The sequence below is a fragment of the Phocoena phocoena genome, chromosome 8 (assembly GCF_963924675.1).
Source record: "Phocoena phocoena chromosome 8, mPhoPho1.1, whole genome shotgun sequence".
Classification (NCBI taxonomy): Eukaryota; Metazoa; Chordata; class Mammalia; order Artiodactyla; family Phocoenidae; genus Phocoena; species Phocoena phocoena.
This window is the reverse complement of record NC_089226.1, coordinates 94,477,246-94,491,264: the sequence shown is the minus strand read 5'-3', so window position 1 is coordinate 94,491,264 and position 14,019 is coordinate 94,477,246. Positions and strand designations below refer to the sequence as shown.

The 14,019-nt window shown below is 57.4% G+C and overlaps 1 protein-coding gene across 1 annotated transcript in view; it reads left to right on the top strand.

The window, feature by feature from the left end:
• Window positions 1–10,492, top strand: part of ALX4 (ALX homeobox 4) — a 39,788-nt gene extending 29,296 nt beyond the window's left edge. Inside the window, exons 2-4 of the mRNA XM_065882711.1 lie at window positions 1,631–1,941; window positions 8,309–8,437; window positions 10,021–10,492. Coding sequence (XP_065738783.1) covers window positions 1,631–1,941; window positions 8,309–8,437; window positions 10,021–10,350 — 770 coding nt within the window. The 3' untranslated portion in view covers window positions 10,351–10,492. The remainder of the gene's footprint in view (window positions 1–1,630; window positions 1,942–8,308; window positions 8,438–10,020) is intronic.
• Window positions 10,493–14,019: the final 3,527 nt, after the last annotated feature.

Sequence of the window (14,019 nt, the reverse complement as noted above, 5' to 3'; positions counted from 1 at the left end):
TCAGTGCCTTGAAGAGGGAGGTGAGAATGACAGAGAGCAAAACGTCCCTCTCAGCTTCCCCAGCAGTAAGGGAGCCCCCAGTGTACACAGAAAGCCAGGGGCGAGACTGAACCTGAAGCTTCGGCCCTAGGACCTGGACAGGGTTAAGAGACCCAGGCCAGAGGCATCGTCCTGACTGCTGCTCAGATGCTCAGATGCCCGCTGCTCAGATCTCTTCCTAGAAGAGGAGACCGAGGGTCAGAGTGGTTGGTGCTTACACCGACCACAAATCCTTGTCATAATCAGAGCTTGCGCGTGTGAAAGGTTTTGTCAAATGCTCCCCACACATGTCTTATTAATCCGGTATGTTATTTCACTCTACAAGAGTCACAGTCAATGGAATTTGGCTCAGAGAGGTGCTCACACCCCTGTCTCCAGACACCAGTCCAGCGCCCTCCCCACAGCATGCGCACACGCTCCTGCGCTTGGGGCCTCCAGGGAGGGCCTGCCCACTTGGAGGACTTCTCCAGGGCCAGAATCTTCTGCTGCTCACAGGTCTAGACCAGAACTGGGGAAATAATGATACGGGCAGGAGGCTGCCTAGCCGGCACCACGCTGAGTGCTTTATGTGTCAGCCTTTTTAATCCCACAACTACCCTGTGAGGAAGATCCTACGGGATTCTGCATCCCCATTTTATAGAGGGGGAAACTGAGGCATAAAGAGGTTAGGTGAACTGTCCAAAGCACCCAGCTGGGACTCACACCCCTGGTGCCAGTTCCAGAGCCTGTGCTCTGACCCCTGCCCTGAGATGAGTGTGTGCCCAGGGTGCTAACTGGGCTCTTTGGACTTGGACAAGCTACTTCCCGCTCCACCCTTGACCCTTGTGGGCTGACTGGTCCTTTGCAGCTCTGAGCATCCAGGAATCAGCGGGCAGAGCCCCGTTCTGTTAGACAGCAGTGGCTGTGGGCCTGGGCCGTGAGCTTTGTGTAAGTCTGCTGGGTCCCCCGTGTCAGCATCCTGGGCGTGTCAGGGGGAGGTGCCCCACTTCCTTAGTAAAGATGTCCCCCACCTGGAGGGGCAGGTCACCACTTGGACAATAGGTGAGACCAGTGTGGAGGGCGCCGGGACAGGACCCCTCAGCGCTGGATTCTTGGGCAGAGTCTCCAGAGCCCCTGCTGAACCCCAAACAGGACCAGGCCAGGAAAGGTGGGGCCTCTCCTCCTCACTCCAAGCTCAGTTGGGCCAGATATGGCTGCTGACTGAGTTTTCCTTCCCACTCTGGGAGTCCGAGGCACTGAGTCAGCAACCTCGACGCCCGAAGAAGTGCTGGCAAAGGGAGTCCTTCTAGAGGGAGGAGCCCAGGGTCAGTGGGGTGGAGATTAAATGTTATAGAGGTCAGATTGGCTGACCCAGAGTCACAGGACATTGGTGTGGAAAGGAGCCCATGCTGAGATGAGGACAGAGAGGCTCAGAGACTCGCCCAAGGTCACACAGCATGTTAATGGCAAGCCAGGGTTAGAACCTGGGCCTCCTGACCTCGCACCCAATACTTCCCTGAGAGGGCAAAGGCAAGGGATGGCTCCCCGGTCCCTCCCTCCTCTCATGCTTAGTTCAGCCACTGGTTTTTGACCTTCTTTTCTCCCCCCTCAGCCAAAGAGAGCTCCCTGGGTGAGCCAGAGTTGCCACCCGACTCTGACACCGTGGGGATGGACAGCAGCTACCTCAGCGTGAAGGAGGCTGGGGTGAAGGGGCCCCAGGACCGGGCCAGCGCCGACCTCCCCAGCCCACTGGAGAAGGCGGACTCCGAGAGCAACAAGGGCAAGAAGCGGCGGAACCGAACGACCTTCACCAGCTACCAGCTGGAGGAGCTGGAGAAAGTCTTCCAGAAGACCCACTACCCCGACGTGTACGCACGGGAGCAGCTGGCCATGAGGACCGACCTCACCGAGGCCCGCGTGCAGGTCAGTGAAGGCGCCTGGGAGGGCGCGGGAGAGCAGGGCCTGCCCTTGGGATGGTGGCCGGAGCTGGGACCACCTGACTGTCCCCGGTCACGCCAGGGCTTTCTTCACCTCGGTGCAAGGATCCCACCCCTCACGCCCCGCCTCCAACCAGAGCAAGTCGGCTTTTACTCACTTCACTGGCCTCTTGCTCTGGTTGGAGCTGGGGAGAAGCTCCCAGTGGACAGGAAGGAAGCCTGTAAGCTGTACTTCTGAGTTCTACGTGGTGTGGGAGTCCAGGCCCTTTCATGAAGGAGATGGTGACTGGTCTCTGCTCTGGAAGGCCTATCTCTTAGAAAGGAAACAGGACGAATTTAAATACATCCATAGCAGCCCAGTGGGCAGAAACAGAGACAACCCAGATCTTCTTTTTGCCCAGGATGGCTGCCTCGTCCTCCATCTTTCAGGTTCCAACTCAGTATGCCTCCTCTGAGAAGTCTTCCCGACCACCATGGCTAAAGAAGGGGCCCCCACCATCACCCGACCACCAAAACACTCAACCCAGCACGACCCGACAGAGCTCAACACAGGCCAGCAGAGCCCAGCACAACACAACACAGCACAACCTAAACCAACACAGCTCAACCCAACACAGCCCCACAGAGCTCAACGCAACCCAACAGAGGCCGACACAGCACAACATAACCTAACCCAACACAGCTCAACACAACTCAACACAACATGACACAGCTCAACACAGTAACAGAACCCACCAGAACCAACACAACACAACAAAACCTAACACAGCTCAACCCAACCCAACATAACACAGTAGTAGAACCCAATACAGCTCAACCCAACCCAACACAACTCAATCCAAATGAACACAAAACAACACAAGCAAACCAGGTCAACTTCTACCACATTGTCCTATTTTATCTTTTTTATAGAATTTATGACGGCTTAAAATATTTTATCTGTTTGTCTCCTCTCACTGGAATATGAGCTCCTTGAGGACAGGTACTGTCTGTTGTTCAACCCTGTATTCCTACCAATTAGAGAAGGCCGAACTCAGAGCAACAAAGGCAAAAAATAAACAGACGTGGACCAACTGACCTCCTTTGACCAGAGAGGTGTGTCTTCCCTCCCTGCATGAAATTACAGCAGAGAAAGAACCAGAAAGGAATCAAAGTCCTCTAAGTACCCCAGACACAGGCGACAAGATCCGTGCATTAAAGCTTGAGCTTCAGCATAACACAGAATAAACGTCATGTTCAGCCTGCCTTCCCAACCCAGAGCATGTTAGAAACAGCAAATCAGGTGTTGGCAGATAGCTATTTTCCCCCTCCTGTGGGCTGTGGAAATCAACAGCTTCAGAGCAAAGAGGAGTTTTTTTAAAACAAGCAGCACCGTTCAGATCAGATCAGCACAGCTCTGCTCAGGTCTTTTCAGCACCAGGACAAAAAGCCCTGTTACTTCGCAGACCCCAAGGGCGCCTTCTGTTGCATTTGTTCACTAGAGAATCTTCAGCAGTGTTTCTAAGGCACCAATAAAAGGTTCATCAGTCTCAACCATGCTCTGTTTAAAAAGGCAGAGGCATTTGTAATATGGTCCAGAAACGTTTTCATCTAAGATGGCTAACGTGGGGGACTTCCCTGCTGGTCCAGTGGTTAAGACTCCACGCTTCCACTGCAGGGGGCTCGGGTTAGATCCCTGGTTGCGGAACTAAGATCCCACGTGCCATGCGGCGCAGCCAAAACTTAAAAATAATAATAATAAAATAGAGTAAAATAATATAAGACGGCTAATGTGAAAAGGGACTGGTAGTTGTTAGTGAATACACAGCCATCCAGAAACAGCAGGAACCCGAGGGGATGCTGAACACTCAGGTCGTTTATCTGTAAATTCCCAGAAACAAGCTTCCCGGTTTATTCCTCTCCAGTTCGCAGTAAGTGTTTGGGGAAGAAAGGCAGGGCAGCTGAGGCCTCACTGTGATTCCAGAAACCTTCTCACACCCATTGTCCCACCTGAGTCATGCGACTTCCTGGTGCCTCAAGAGTCTGGACAGGAACCACAGCATCTGGCCTCAGCTCAGCCAATGGATTTGGGAGGAGCTAAAGGAGTAGGTGGAGAGGGGGTGGCTGTTATGGGGCATTCCTGTAGATGCTGTGTTTGTGTGAAGCAAACGGTTCATTTTCTGTGCAGTACACATGTGTGCGCACGTGTGTGTCCCTAACAAATGGACAGGAGTGCCAAGAAGTAAAATTCACTTAGTATCAAAAGAAGGATGGTCCTTCTAGTACAACACACGGAAATGACGCTGGGGTACGTTTTACATTTTTCAGGCACCACAATGGAGTGCTAAAATGGAGCGCTCTCCCTGCATACACACACACACAGACACACACTCACACACATTTATGCCTACTTCCAAAAAGGAGCTGGGGCAGCTTACAACTAAAGGTTTATTATTTTCACCTAAGAACAAGAACAAAGTCATAAAATGGGAAGGTATTTATGTCAAAGATCTAGACTAAGGATCATATTTGCCACTGAGCACAAATTTCAACCCTGAGCTTCCTGGCAGCCAAGGCAGAAAGGGAAACTCTAATGTGTGCATATCTTATCATCTAAGGGAAGGGCCATAGAAGTATAGAATGCTAGTGCTGGAAAGGATCACCTGGTCCCCTCATTTGATATCAAGGAAGAAGAGGCCCAGAGGCAGGAAGAGATCACCTGTGATCAGGTGACTCAGGAAAGGTGATTCAGTGGCAGTGCTGAGAATAGAATGTGGGACCCTGAGTTCCAGCCCAGTGCTTCTTTTACTTTAGTTTGCCGTAGCAGGACACATGCCAGGTTGTTCTGAGACTTTTCTTTGTATAAAGGCAGCGGGGTGGGTGGGACTGTCATGTATGTCAGACCTCTGGGTTGAGCCTGGCAGTGCCCCAAGCATGGGGGATGTGGGGATGGATCTCCCTGCTTGCCTCTGCTGAGTTTGTTTAGGGCCCGTACTCAGCTGGTGGGAAGCCAGGTGCCTGGCGTAGAGTGGCAGTGGGGACAGGGAGGGGGTGATGGGGCCCCTGAGATGGACCTTTCCTGGGAAGAAGCCCGGGGCTTGGCCCCACTCCAGGGGGCTGCAGGGGCCTCTCCCTGCTGTCTGGGACTCCAGTCTCCGCAGCTGGTGTCTGAAGAAAATAAGACAGAGGCCTCCCTGCACCGGGCCACCCCGCCCTGGCCCAACATGGGCTGCGGTTAGCAAGGACCCTGCCAAGATGGTTGGTTCCTCGGGGAGAGGCCTGTGCTGAGCGGGCCCGGGCTGGGGTGGGCCGGGAGCAGGGTGGTCCTGGGCCGAGACACGAAGAACGGAAGGCTGGGACCTTGCAGTCCCCCTTCCTTCTGGGGTTGCACAGTGGAGACAGGCCTAGGGCCACAGAGCCTGAGGCACAGAGCACCTAAGGGGGCAGCTGTCAGAGCCCCAGGCTCCAAGGGTCAGAAATGGAAGGATGCTCTGAGTCTCAGGACCCTTGGATGTGAGCACAGAAGGGGCCCACCAGGATACCCCTGCCACCACCCAATTTAGGTGTGAGGAGGCCGAAGACCAGGAGGCTGACTTAGCTTAAGCCTCATCTGGACAGAAAACCTCCAGCCTTGTACACAGGGTAAGGCCCAGGGAGGAAAGACCCAGAGGAGGGAGTGGAGGTGGGCAGCTCTTCTCCCATCGGTCTGCTCCACGCAGCTGTGCCGCCTCCCACGATCTCCATCTTTAGCCCTCAAATAAATCCCTCAGCCTGACCCTCTTCCACTCCCTCCCCAAGACAGTGCTCTCTCAGCTGCCTCTCCCCCGGGCTCATCTATCTTCCCAGAGAACCCAGGTCTCCCCTCTCCCCCGCCTCTTCCCCCGCGCTCACCTCCAGCCACCACCACGCACTCCGTCTCCCCCAACGCTGCTCCTCCCCTCAACCCCAGGCCCCCGTGCAGGACACTGGGCTGCCTCCTTCCCCATCCGTGTCCCTCCCAGCCCAGGCCGCGCCTGCGTGTCGCCTCCACCAGCACCTCTGGATCCCACCACGGGACCGAGTCCACAGAGACTCAACAGCAACCCCCCAGTGGCGGACACGTCACCTTTTTCTAGCCTTCTCCCCGGCCTCAAAGAAAGAAAGCAGTCATATATCTAGATGCCTCCCGTGGGCTTCTCCCCTCCCGCTGGCCTCCCCCTCAGAGAACCCTGGGGGGCTGAGGAAGGAGCGGAAAGACTGAGCTAAGCCTGCAGGAAATTAAACATGAAATGAAAACAAGCGCCTCTGATTCATTCTCTCATCCTGCCCCCAGTCCCCCATTCCAGACCACCGATAAAGGGGGATCCCGTTTCAGCGGTGCACAGAGGAGACCCGATCTGCCCTTGGCTCCCAGTGGACGGCCTGGGCCCGGACCCCAGGAGCCCCAGGAGGACAGGAAGCCCCAGGAGGCTGTGGGGCAGCGGCTGAGACTCCAGCCCAAGAGAGGGCCGGGCTCCGGGGGTGGGGGTGGGGGACCCAGGAGAGCGCCTCTCCTACACCAGAGTCAAGACAGGAAACAGAGTGACGCTGAAAGAGCTGCCAGCAGCGCTCTGTGTGTGTGTGTGACACTCATGCTTGTGTACTGGGACGAGCTGCAGCCTCACCCTCCCTCCTCACCCCCACCCTCCGCACACTAACATGGGCCACACACACCCCCTTTCTTTTCTGACCTCTTTCTTCTAGCAAAAGACAGCAAGGAAGGTCAGGAGCTATAAGATAAACAAGTGTGAAGTACTCTAAAAACTCTGTGACAGCATTTCCCATCTAGCTCACCTGCTGCTCTCGGAGGCACCACCCCTGGGAAGAGGTCAGCACAGATATTGGCCCCATTTTCCAGATGCAGAAACTGAGGCCAGTGGTTATGCCAGGCACCCCAGTGGGCACCCGTGGGCCGAGCAGCCTCTATGCTGCCGCATGGTGAATCCATCCAGGCCTCAGGCCCAGCTCCCTCCCCCTCGTCCGAGGAAGCTCCATGCTCTCAGCAAGACTGCGGGTTGGGGGGGCGGGGCGGTGTGCTGTTTGAGGTGCGCCCACGTGCACCTCAGTCAGCAGCGGGCAGGTGCACATCAAGCCGCCAGGAATCTCCCTCCAGGGAGCTCTGAGTCCTGCCCTCGACTCAGCTTGAAGCCCTTCCTGGCTTGGAAGCTGAGCCCTGCTCACTCCCCCTCTCCCACCCTCCCCTGTCCCCGTCGCCCCCCCTCCCCAGATCCCAAGTCACTGGCAGGAGTGACAGATCCCAAGGCGAGCTCCTGCCCGTGAGCCTTAGGAAAGTTCTCAGCCTGCCAGAAACTTTGCTCCTGCAAAAGGAAAAGGACCCACCCCACCTCCACCCCCATGGCCAGAGACCCTGGCTCACACACCGGGCTCAGAGCCCGCCCTCCCCATCCAGTACCTGGTCAGCTCACGCCAACACCCCACCCCCATGCTCAGTGACAGGTGGGCCTCCTCTCCTCCTCGGCACCAGGCTACTCTTCAGCCTGAGATTTTGCAGCAGCTGCCTCTCTTCGAGGCACCGTGGCGACCCCCTCCACCTGGCATTTGAGGCCCCCCACAATCTGGCTCCCACCTCCATGGTCCTTTCCCTCCCATCACTCCCCCAGCTGGCAGCGTGGCCTCCCGAGGTCTCCTGAGTGTGCCCTGCTGTTTCTAAACTCGGCCTGGACTTCCGTCCCTCCAGCCAGCACTCAGAGCCCAGCCCCAGCCTTCCCTCCGCAAAGCCGTTCCTGACTGCCTCTGGAGCCCGACGGAACCCCTGTCCCCCAGAGAATCTTTAACCCAGGGTGTTCTGAGCTGGGAGACTCTTTCCGACAAACGTCTGAAGTGGGAATCCTGAACCTGGGCGGAGAGGTCCCAGGAAGCCCAGACCTTTTGGAAAATGATGGCAAAATACATGTGTGCGATCGTCCAAGAGAATGATTTTCTGGGTGAGCGCTCACAGCTCTTATCAGATTCTCCCCAGGAGTCGGTGGCCCCAGTGGATCAGGCCGCCCCCCATGCTGGGGTGGGTTAGATGACCGCTAAGATGACTAGTGGCGTGTGTCTTGTGTGTGTGACACTTGCCTGCTCTAGGTTGTGAAGCTTAGAAAAATGAAGCTACTGGGCCCAGATCAGGCCCACATGATAAACTGGAGTAAAGTGCCTTCCAGGCTCTCAACGTCTATCATTCTAGATTGTAAACTCTTGAGGATAAAGGCCGAGGCGGTCACATTACCTGTAGCCCCATGGCCTCGACCCTACACTGCAGCTGGTGAGACTCAAGGGAAAGGCTGGCACTGCCCGAAGGCGGGGCCTCCAGCTCCTGGCCTGACCCGGGTGACAACTGCTCTGTCCTGCAGGTCTGGTTCCAGAACCGGAGGGCCAAGTGGAGGAAGAGGGAGCGTTTTGGGCAGATGCAGCAGGTTCGAACCCACTTCTCCACGGCCTATGAGCTGCCCCTCCTCACCCGAGCGGAGAACTATGCCCAGGTAAGTGCCTGCCTCCAGCCGCCGGCTCTGGCCCCCAGCCCCCCAGCCCCTCATGCTCTGAGAAGGGGCACCTTCCCCGGAAAGAGGACTCGGGGCCCATTCCGGGCGTGTGCGTTTCTCCAGAATGTGGGAGGCCCAGAGCTCCTTCTGTCCGACGTAAGTGTTGACCCAGCCTTGGCTGGACTTTAGGGAAGGAAGGCCAGGGTGGTGAGAGTGGCTTTTTCTTCTGCCACTTTGGCCACTTGCGCTATGAGCATCAGAACCGAGGAAGCTTTGCTGAAGGCCGGGGGGTCCTCCAGGCCCCTGGGAGCCACTCAGAGTGTTTCCTAGGATAGGGGAATGAACATGGAATCCTTCGTCTTCCCAGCTCCAGAGCTTTCTCACTACAGGCAAGTCACAAGCTCTCTGAGCCTTGGTTTCTTCACCTGTGAATTGGGCTTTATAAAAGCATCTGCCTCAACTCTTTTACGAGGTTGTTCGAAGGTCTAAATTAGATTGTGCAAAAGTGCTTTGTGACTTATCCAGTTTCAGAAAGGTTGTTTTGCGTGTTCACGGCTCTCCCAGGAGTCTGTCCCATCTTCTCCCATCCCCACCAGAACATATTCCTCCATGGCTGTCAGTCATTCCCTCATCCTGGGGCATTTGAGTCCTCAGTGGGATGCAAAGGGACGAGAAGTAGTATGAGTAAAGTCAGGCAACCTGGACACTTGGAGGGATGTAATTTTGGCTGAGTGCCCAGTTCTATCTCCCCATAAACGCTGAGAGGAAAATGGGTCCAGAGGTGGAAGCTGGGGAGGGAAGGGATTACAGCTACACAGATAGAAGACAACATGTCCAGGTCAACCCCACCCACTGCCTGAACACCTTCCATGCGTCCCCCCCACCTCACCCCACCTCCAGCCCGGCTCCATCCCTCCCCTCACCACCTCCTGAGGCAGCCCTTTCAGTCCCGGAAGTTACTTCTGAAGCCTCAAGGGCTTGAGCCCCTGGAAGCTCCACCACTACCCTTAACTTCTGAGAGAATTTAGGCCCCCGCTGTCCACCCCATCCCCTCCACACCACAGCCTGCAAGCCCACAGCCCATGTTCCCAGTGCCAGAACTCTCTGGGTTCACGTCAGCTCCCGTCCATCAAGTCTCAAGGGCCTGCCAGGCCTGGGGAAGAGCCAGAGACGAGTGAGACACTTGCTGACCCTAGCGGTCCACGGATGCAGAGACAAAGTCTGCATCTGCCTCTAGAGTTGCGGGCTGCCCTCAGCTGGTGAGCTGTGTCCCCAGGACAGCCCTTTCACTAGACGCTTGATGAAATCTCAAGTTCAGTCTTTAAAACGGAACCTCTATCTGCCGCTCGCTCGCCTGGCCCTGGGAACAGAGGAGCCAGAGCCTAAAAGCCAAAGGCTCCTAAGGGGCTAGATGGCCATAAAGGTTTTGAGAGGCTCCCAAGTAAACGCTCCAGAATGGTTTCATCATCAGGGTGGGCTCGTAAGTGAGAAGAGGTCATCCGTGGGGGAGGGGAAAGCCCCGATGTACTCCCCGCACCCCAGCCCCCGACAGCCTGTGACATCTCTGCCTCCCCTCTCCCCAGATTCAGAACCCGTCCTGGATCAGCAACAACGGGGCTGCCTCACCAGTGCCAGCGTGCGTGGTCCCCTGTGACCCTGTGCCCGCCTGCATGTCCCCTCACGCTCACCCCCCCGGCTCTGGGGCCAGCGGCGTCACCGACTTCCTGGGTGTCTCTGGGGCTGGCAGCCACGTGGGCCAGACGCACATGGGCAGCCTGTTTGGAGCCGCGGGCCTCAACCCGGGCCTCAACGGCTACGAGCTCAACGGTGAGCCAGACCGCAAGACGTCAAGCATCGCGGCCCTCCGCATGAAGGCCAAGGAGCACAGCGCGGCCATCTCCTGGGCCACATGACAGAGCACCCCCGTCCCATCCCCATGCCCTCCCCCATCTCGGGGCACAGGCCACGCCCATGCTTCCCAGGCCCCCAACCCCCCATTCGACTTTCCTCTTAGGAGCCTGGCCCGGGGCCGGGGGCCTGACCCTCAGCACTTTCCGCCACTCCAAGTCTGAGGCCCCATGGACTGTTGGGAGGGAGGGGGCAGCAGACACTGAGGCCGAGCCCCCTGCTCCCGGCCAGAGGCAGTGGAGGAAGCCAGGCGGCCGAGTTTTGCAGCTTTGCATCCATTATAAGCTGAAGACCCTTTCTCCCCACTCCTGCTCCTCTGCCCTGCCCGGTTTGACCGTTGAGTCGAGGATAGACTCCCATGCAGACCCCGCAGTGGCCACAGTGCAGTCATGTCCGTCCTTCCCTCTGCTGTGTGGTCCCTTGGTCACCAGGCCAATGACTGTGTCTGAAGAACAGGCTGCCCTGCAGAGTCGGCCTCGGCCTTCCCATCTCCTTTTCTCTCCCTAAAAGCCCACGGAATCCCACCTCCTGGACCCAAGGCACCCGCCTTGCCTTCACCCTGGATGGCGAGGAGTCCCCGTCCTGCTGTCCCCTGTGCTGGGCACACCCGGTGGGATTGGGCAGAGAGAGAGACGAGCTGGAGCCGAAGGATCCTGCTGCCACCCAGCAACCCTGGCCCCGGAGGATGCACAGCCGCCCTCGCACCCCGAGACCCTGGATATGGGTGAACAGTGCAAGGGAGGATGCAGACCACCCACGGTACCCATGAAGCTGGAAGAAAGCTTCTAGGAGCAGGGAGGGCTGCGGGGAGATGTCCAGGGGAGTGGGGGTCAGGGGCTCATGCACACAGGTCCGCTCTCCGGCCACCTGACATCCCGCTGCAGGCAGAATGACGGCGACAGTGGGCAGGTCCGGGTAGCTTTTTCTCCATCCATTCAAGCCCCTCCAGGAGGATCTGGAGGTGCCTGTCCCTCCCCATGTCCCATTCTGGTCACTCACTGGGGCTGCTGAGCAGTGTCCTGGTGTGGAAGGACTTACACCTCAGACACACCAGCTAAGCCGGCGGGCACGGTGGCAGAGGACCAAGAGCTGCAGGGTCTGCCAGAGGATGAGTGCACGCTCACTCAGGCTCCAAGCGGCAGGCCAGCCCCTACGCGGCCTCAGGTGGCCCTCGGCAGTCTCCAGCGCCACCCCTGCCCAGAGCCTTCCTCTCAGGCGGAGGCTCTGTGTTCCTCTGGGCATAGGGCAGAGAGCGCCTGCCCTTGCACTTCTGCCCTAGGGGATGGGAGACCCCAGCGCCTCGCCCTGGCCTCCGGAAGGGCTCGCGGGGCTGAGCTCCTCTGGGTCACTTGCTCTGTTCCAGACACAGAGGTCAGGATGCTCTCTGGAAGCAGATTTCCCTGCCTGCAGGGAGGGGCCTCCTTCTGCAGGGGTGCCACCTCTGCCTGATATGAGGCCTGCGGCTTGAGTTTAGGCTCCAGGGCCCAGCCGTCACCTAAGCTCGGGGCACAGGGTACCTGTCCTCCAAAGCAGGCCTTTCAGAGCCCTGGGAATCCCCCCGGCAGGTAGCCCCTGGGGAGAAGGGCCTGCCTTTTTCTCCTTTCTACCCCGATTCTGTCAGTGAGGAGGGCCAGGTCCACCAGGCCCAGAGGCCTGGACACAGGACAGCCTCTTGGGTGGTGGGCAGGGAGGAGTGAGACCCTCCCCCTTGAGCTGCGTAGGTTTTCGGGGACATCGTGGTCTCCACCTCTGTCTCACGTTCTCATGTGCTCCAGAAACAAGACTGGGGAAGGAACTGGCTTTGACTTCCCTTAACAAGAGTCAGACCTCTTCGTGAACCGTAGCTCTAAAGTCGACCTTCTAGAAGTGAAAAGGGTCTTGGATATTGAATTAAATGTTCTTGGAGGCTTGGCTTAGTGTTTCCTACATTTGAGGATCTTAGACTGACTCTTAGGAAGCCTTTTCCAGTTCTGAGGTTGGCGGAAACAACTCAAACTCCCAGAATCTAGAAAGAGGAAGGAAGAAATGGCCTTGGGCTGGAGACAGTCCCCCAGCTCCACCTTAAATGCCCTGCTGGCTGGGAAGGACATGAGAGGAACTTTCACCAGGGGTATGTTCTCCCCTGGGAGAGAATCAGACAGAGAGAAGGAGCTAGGATAGCCGCAGAGGAGGAGGGAAGGGAGAAGGAGGGCCCTAAGTGGAGTCTTCTGGAAGGGACCCCAGGCCATCAATTCCTCTATGTGTCTGCTTTCCGCCTGGGCCAGACCTAAGTCAGGCAACCCAAAGCTTGAGAAGAAAAAGCTTCCGATAGAAGGCGGCTGTGTGTCTCTGGCTGGCTGTCCCACCAACACAGTCAAGTATCTAGGATTAAAATGTTGGTGTAAAATGTCCCTATGCATCTCCCCACAGGTAGCTTCCCAGCCCCAGGCCTGTCCTCACCCTGTCCCAGCCCTCAAGGGCCTGCCTGACACTCCGAGAATCCCAGAATCGCCCAGCGGGGAGGGATTAGAAACCCTCTAGTTAGCCCAATCCCTTCACAGTGGAGATGACCCTGGCCCCCAGGGGGGGACGTGACCACCCTGAGCCGTGTTTCACCTGAGGCAGAGCTGAGCGAGGGGCTCTGATGGCCGGTGCTGCGCAGAGCTCCCCCGGTCAGGAGGCTGGGCCCAGGCCTTCTGCCTTGTCAGCTGCTGGGGTGGGAGGTGCCCCTGCAGCCTCTCCCGTGATGACTAGGCAAGCTTGGGCGGCTCCTCAGGAGTGAGGTTTCGTGAAGGCAGGTGCAGGGGAGAGTGGACCCTCTCTGGGGGTCACTGCTAAGCCAGTAAGCTAAAAGAGGTGGGGTTTTCTTTGCTATTTGCCTAAGATCTCAACAGAGACGGCCACGCAAGCCGGAAGTGATGGGTGGCTGGCAGGCCCATGGGCAGCCTTCCCACACTGCCAGCCTCTGATCCCTGCTGGGAACCAGTCTCGGCAGCCAAGGCTTGACACTGCTGAGCTGCTGCTACCACCCTCAGATGCCCTCATTGCTCCCAGGGCGTGGGAGGAGAGGGCTCTGGGGACACACAGAGAGGCTTGTCCCCAAGTCTTCAACGGCAGTTGGAAGACATGGGCTTTGGAACTTTCCTTGAATTTGTTCAACTATACTTGATTCTCAGCTCTCACCACCATGCCTCCAGCTTGGGGAAGCGTGGTGGCCAAGTTAGTTCAAAGACACTGCAAGGGGGTGGGGTAGCAATCGTGAGGTGGGTTCCCAGCGCCCATGGCTGCAGCCACGCTGGGCCCAGTGACAGTGTCCCCTCCGCCCTCATTCCCGCTGGGTGGACAAGAGGAACTCTTCCAGGAGAAACCACCACAAATCCCGCTTCCGCAGCCATTCCCTCTCAGGGCTGGACGCTCTGGGGCTTTGGGTCTGCGTGATGGCCTGTCAGGTGCAAAAGCAAACAGGCCTAGCGGGAGTGAGGATGGCTGGCAAACAGGCCCCCAGGGTAATAATGCGTGATCATGAAAGAGAAAAACGGGAAGACAACAAACACCCAACTTCTCCAAGTCACTGGGAGCCCACGTGACTTCCCTGAGGATGCTGGAGGGAGGGGAAGGTGTTCCAGTGAACAAAACATTACCTGCCCTTGCCCCGCCCCTTCTTCCCCTTCACGTACATACATAGAGCTAGGCCT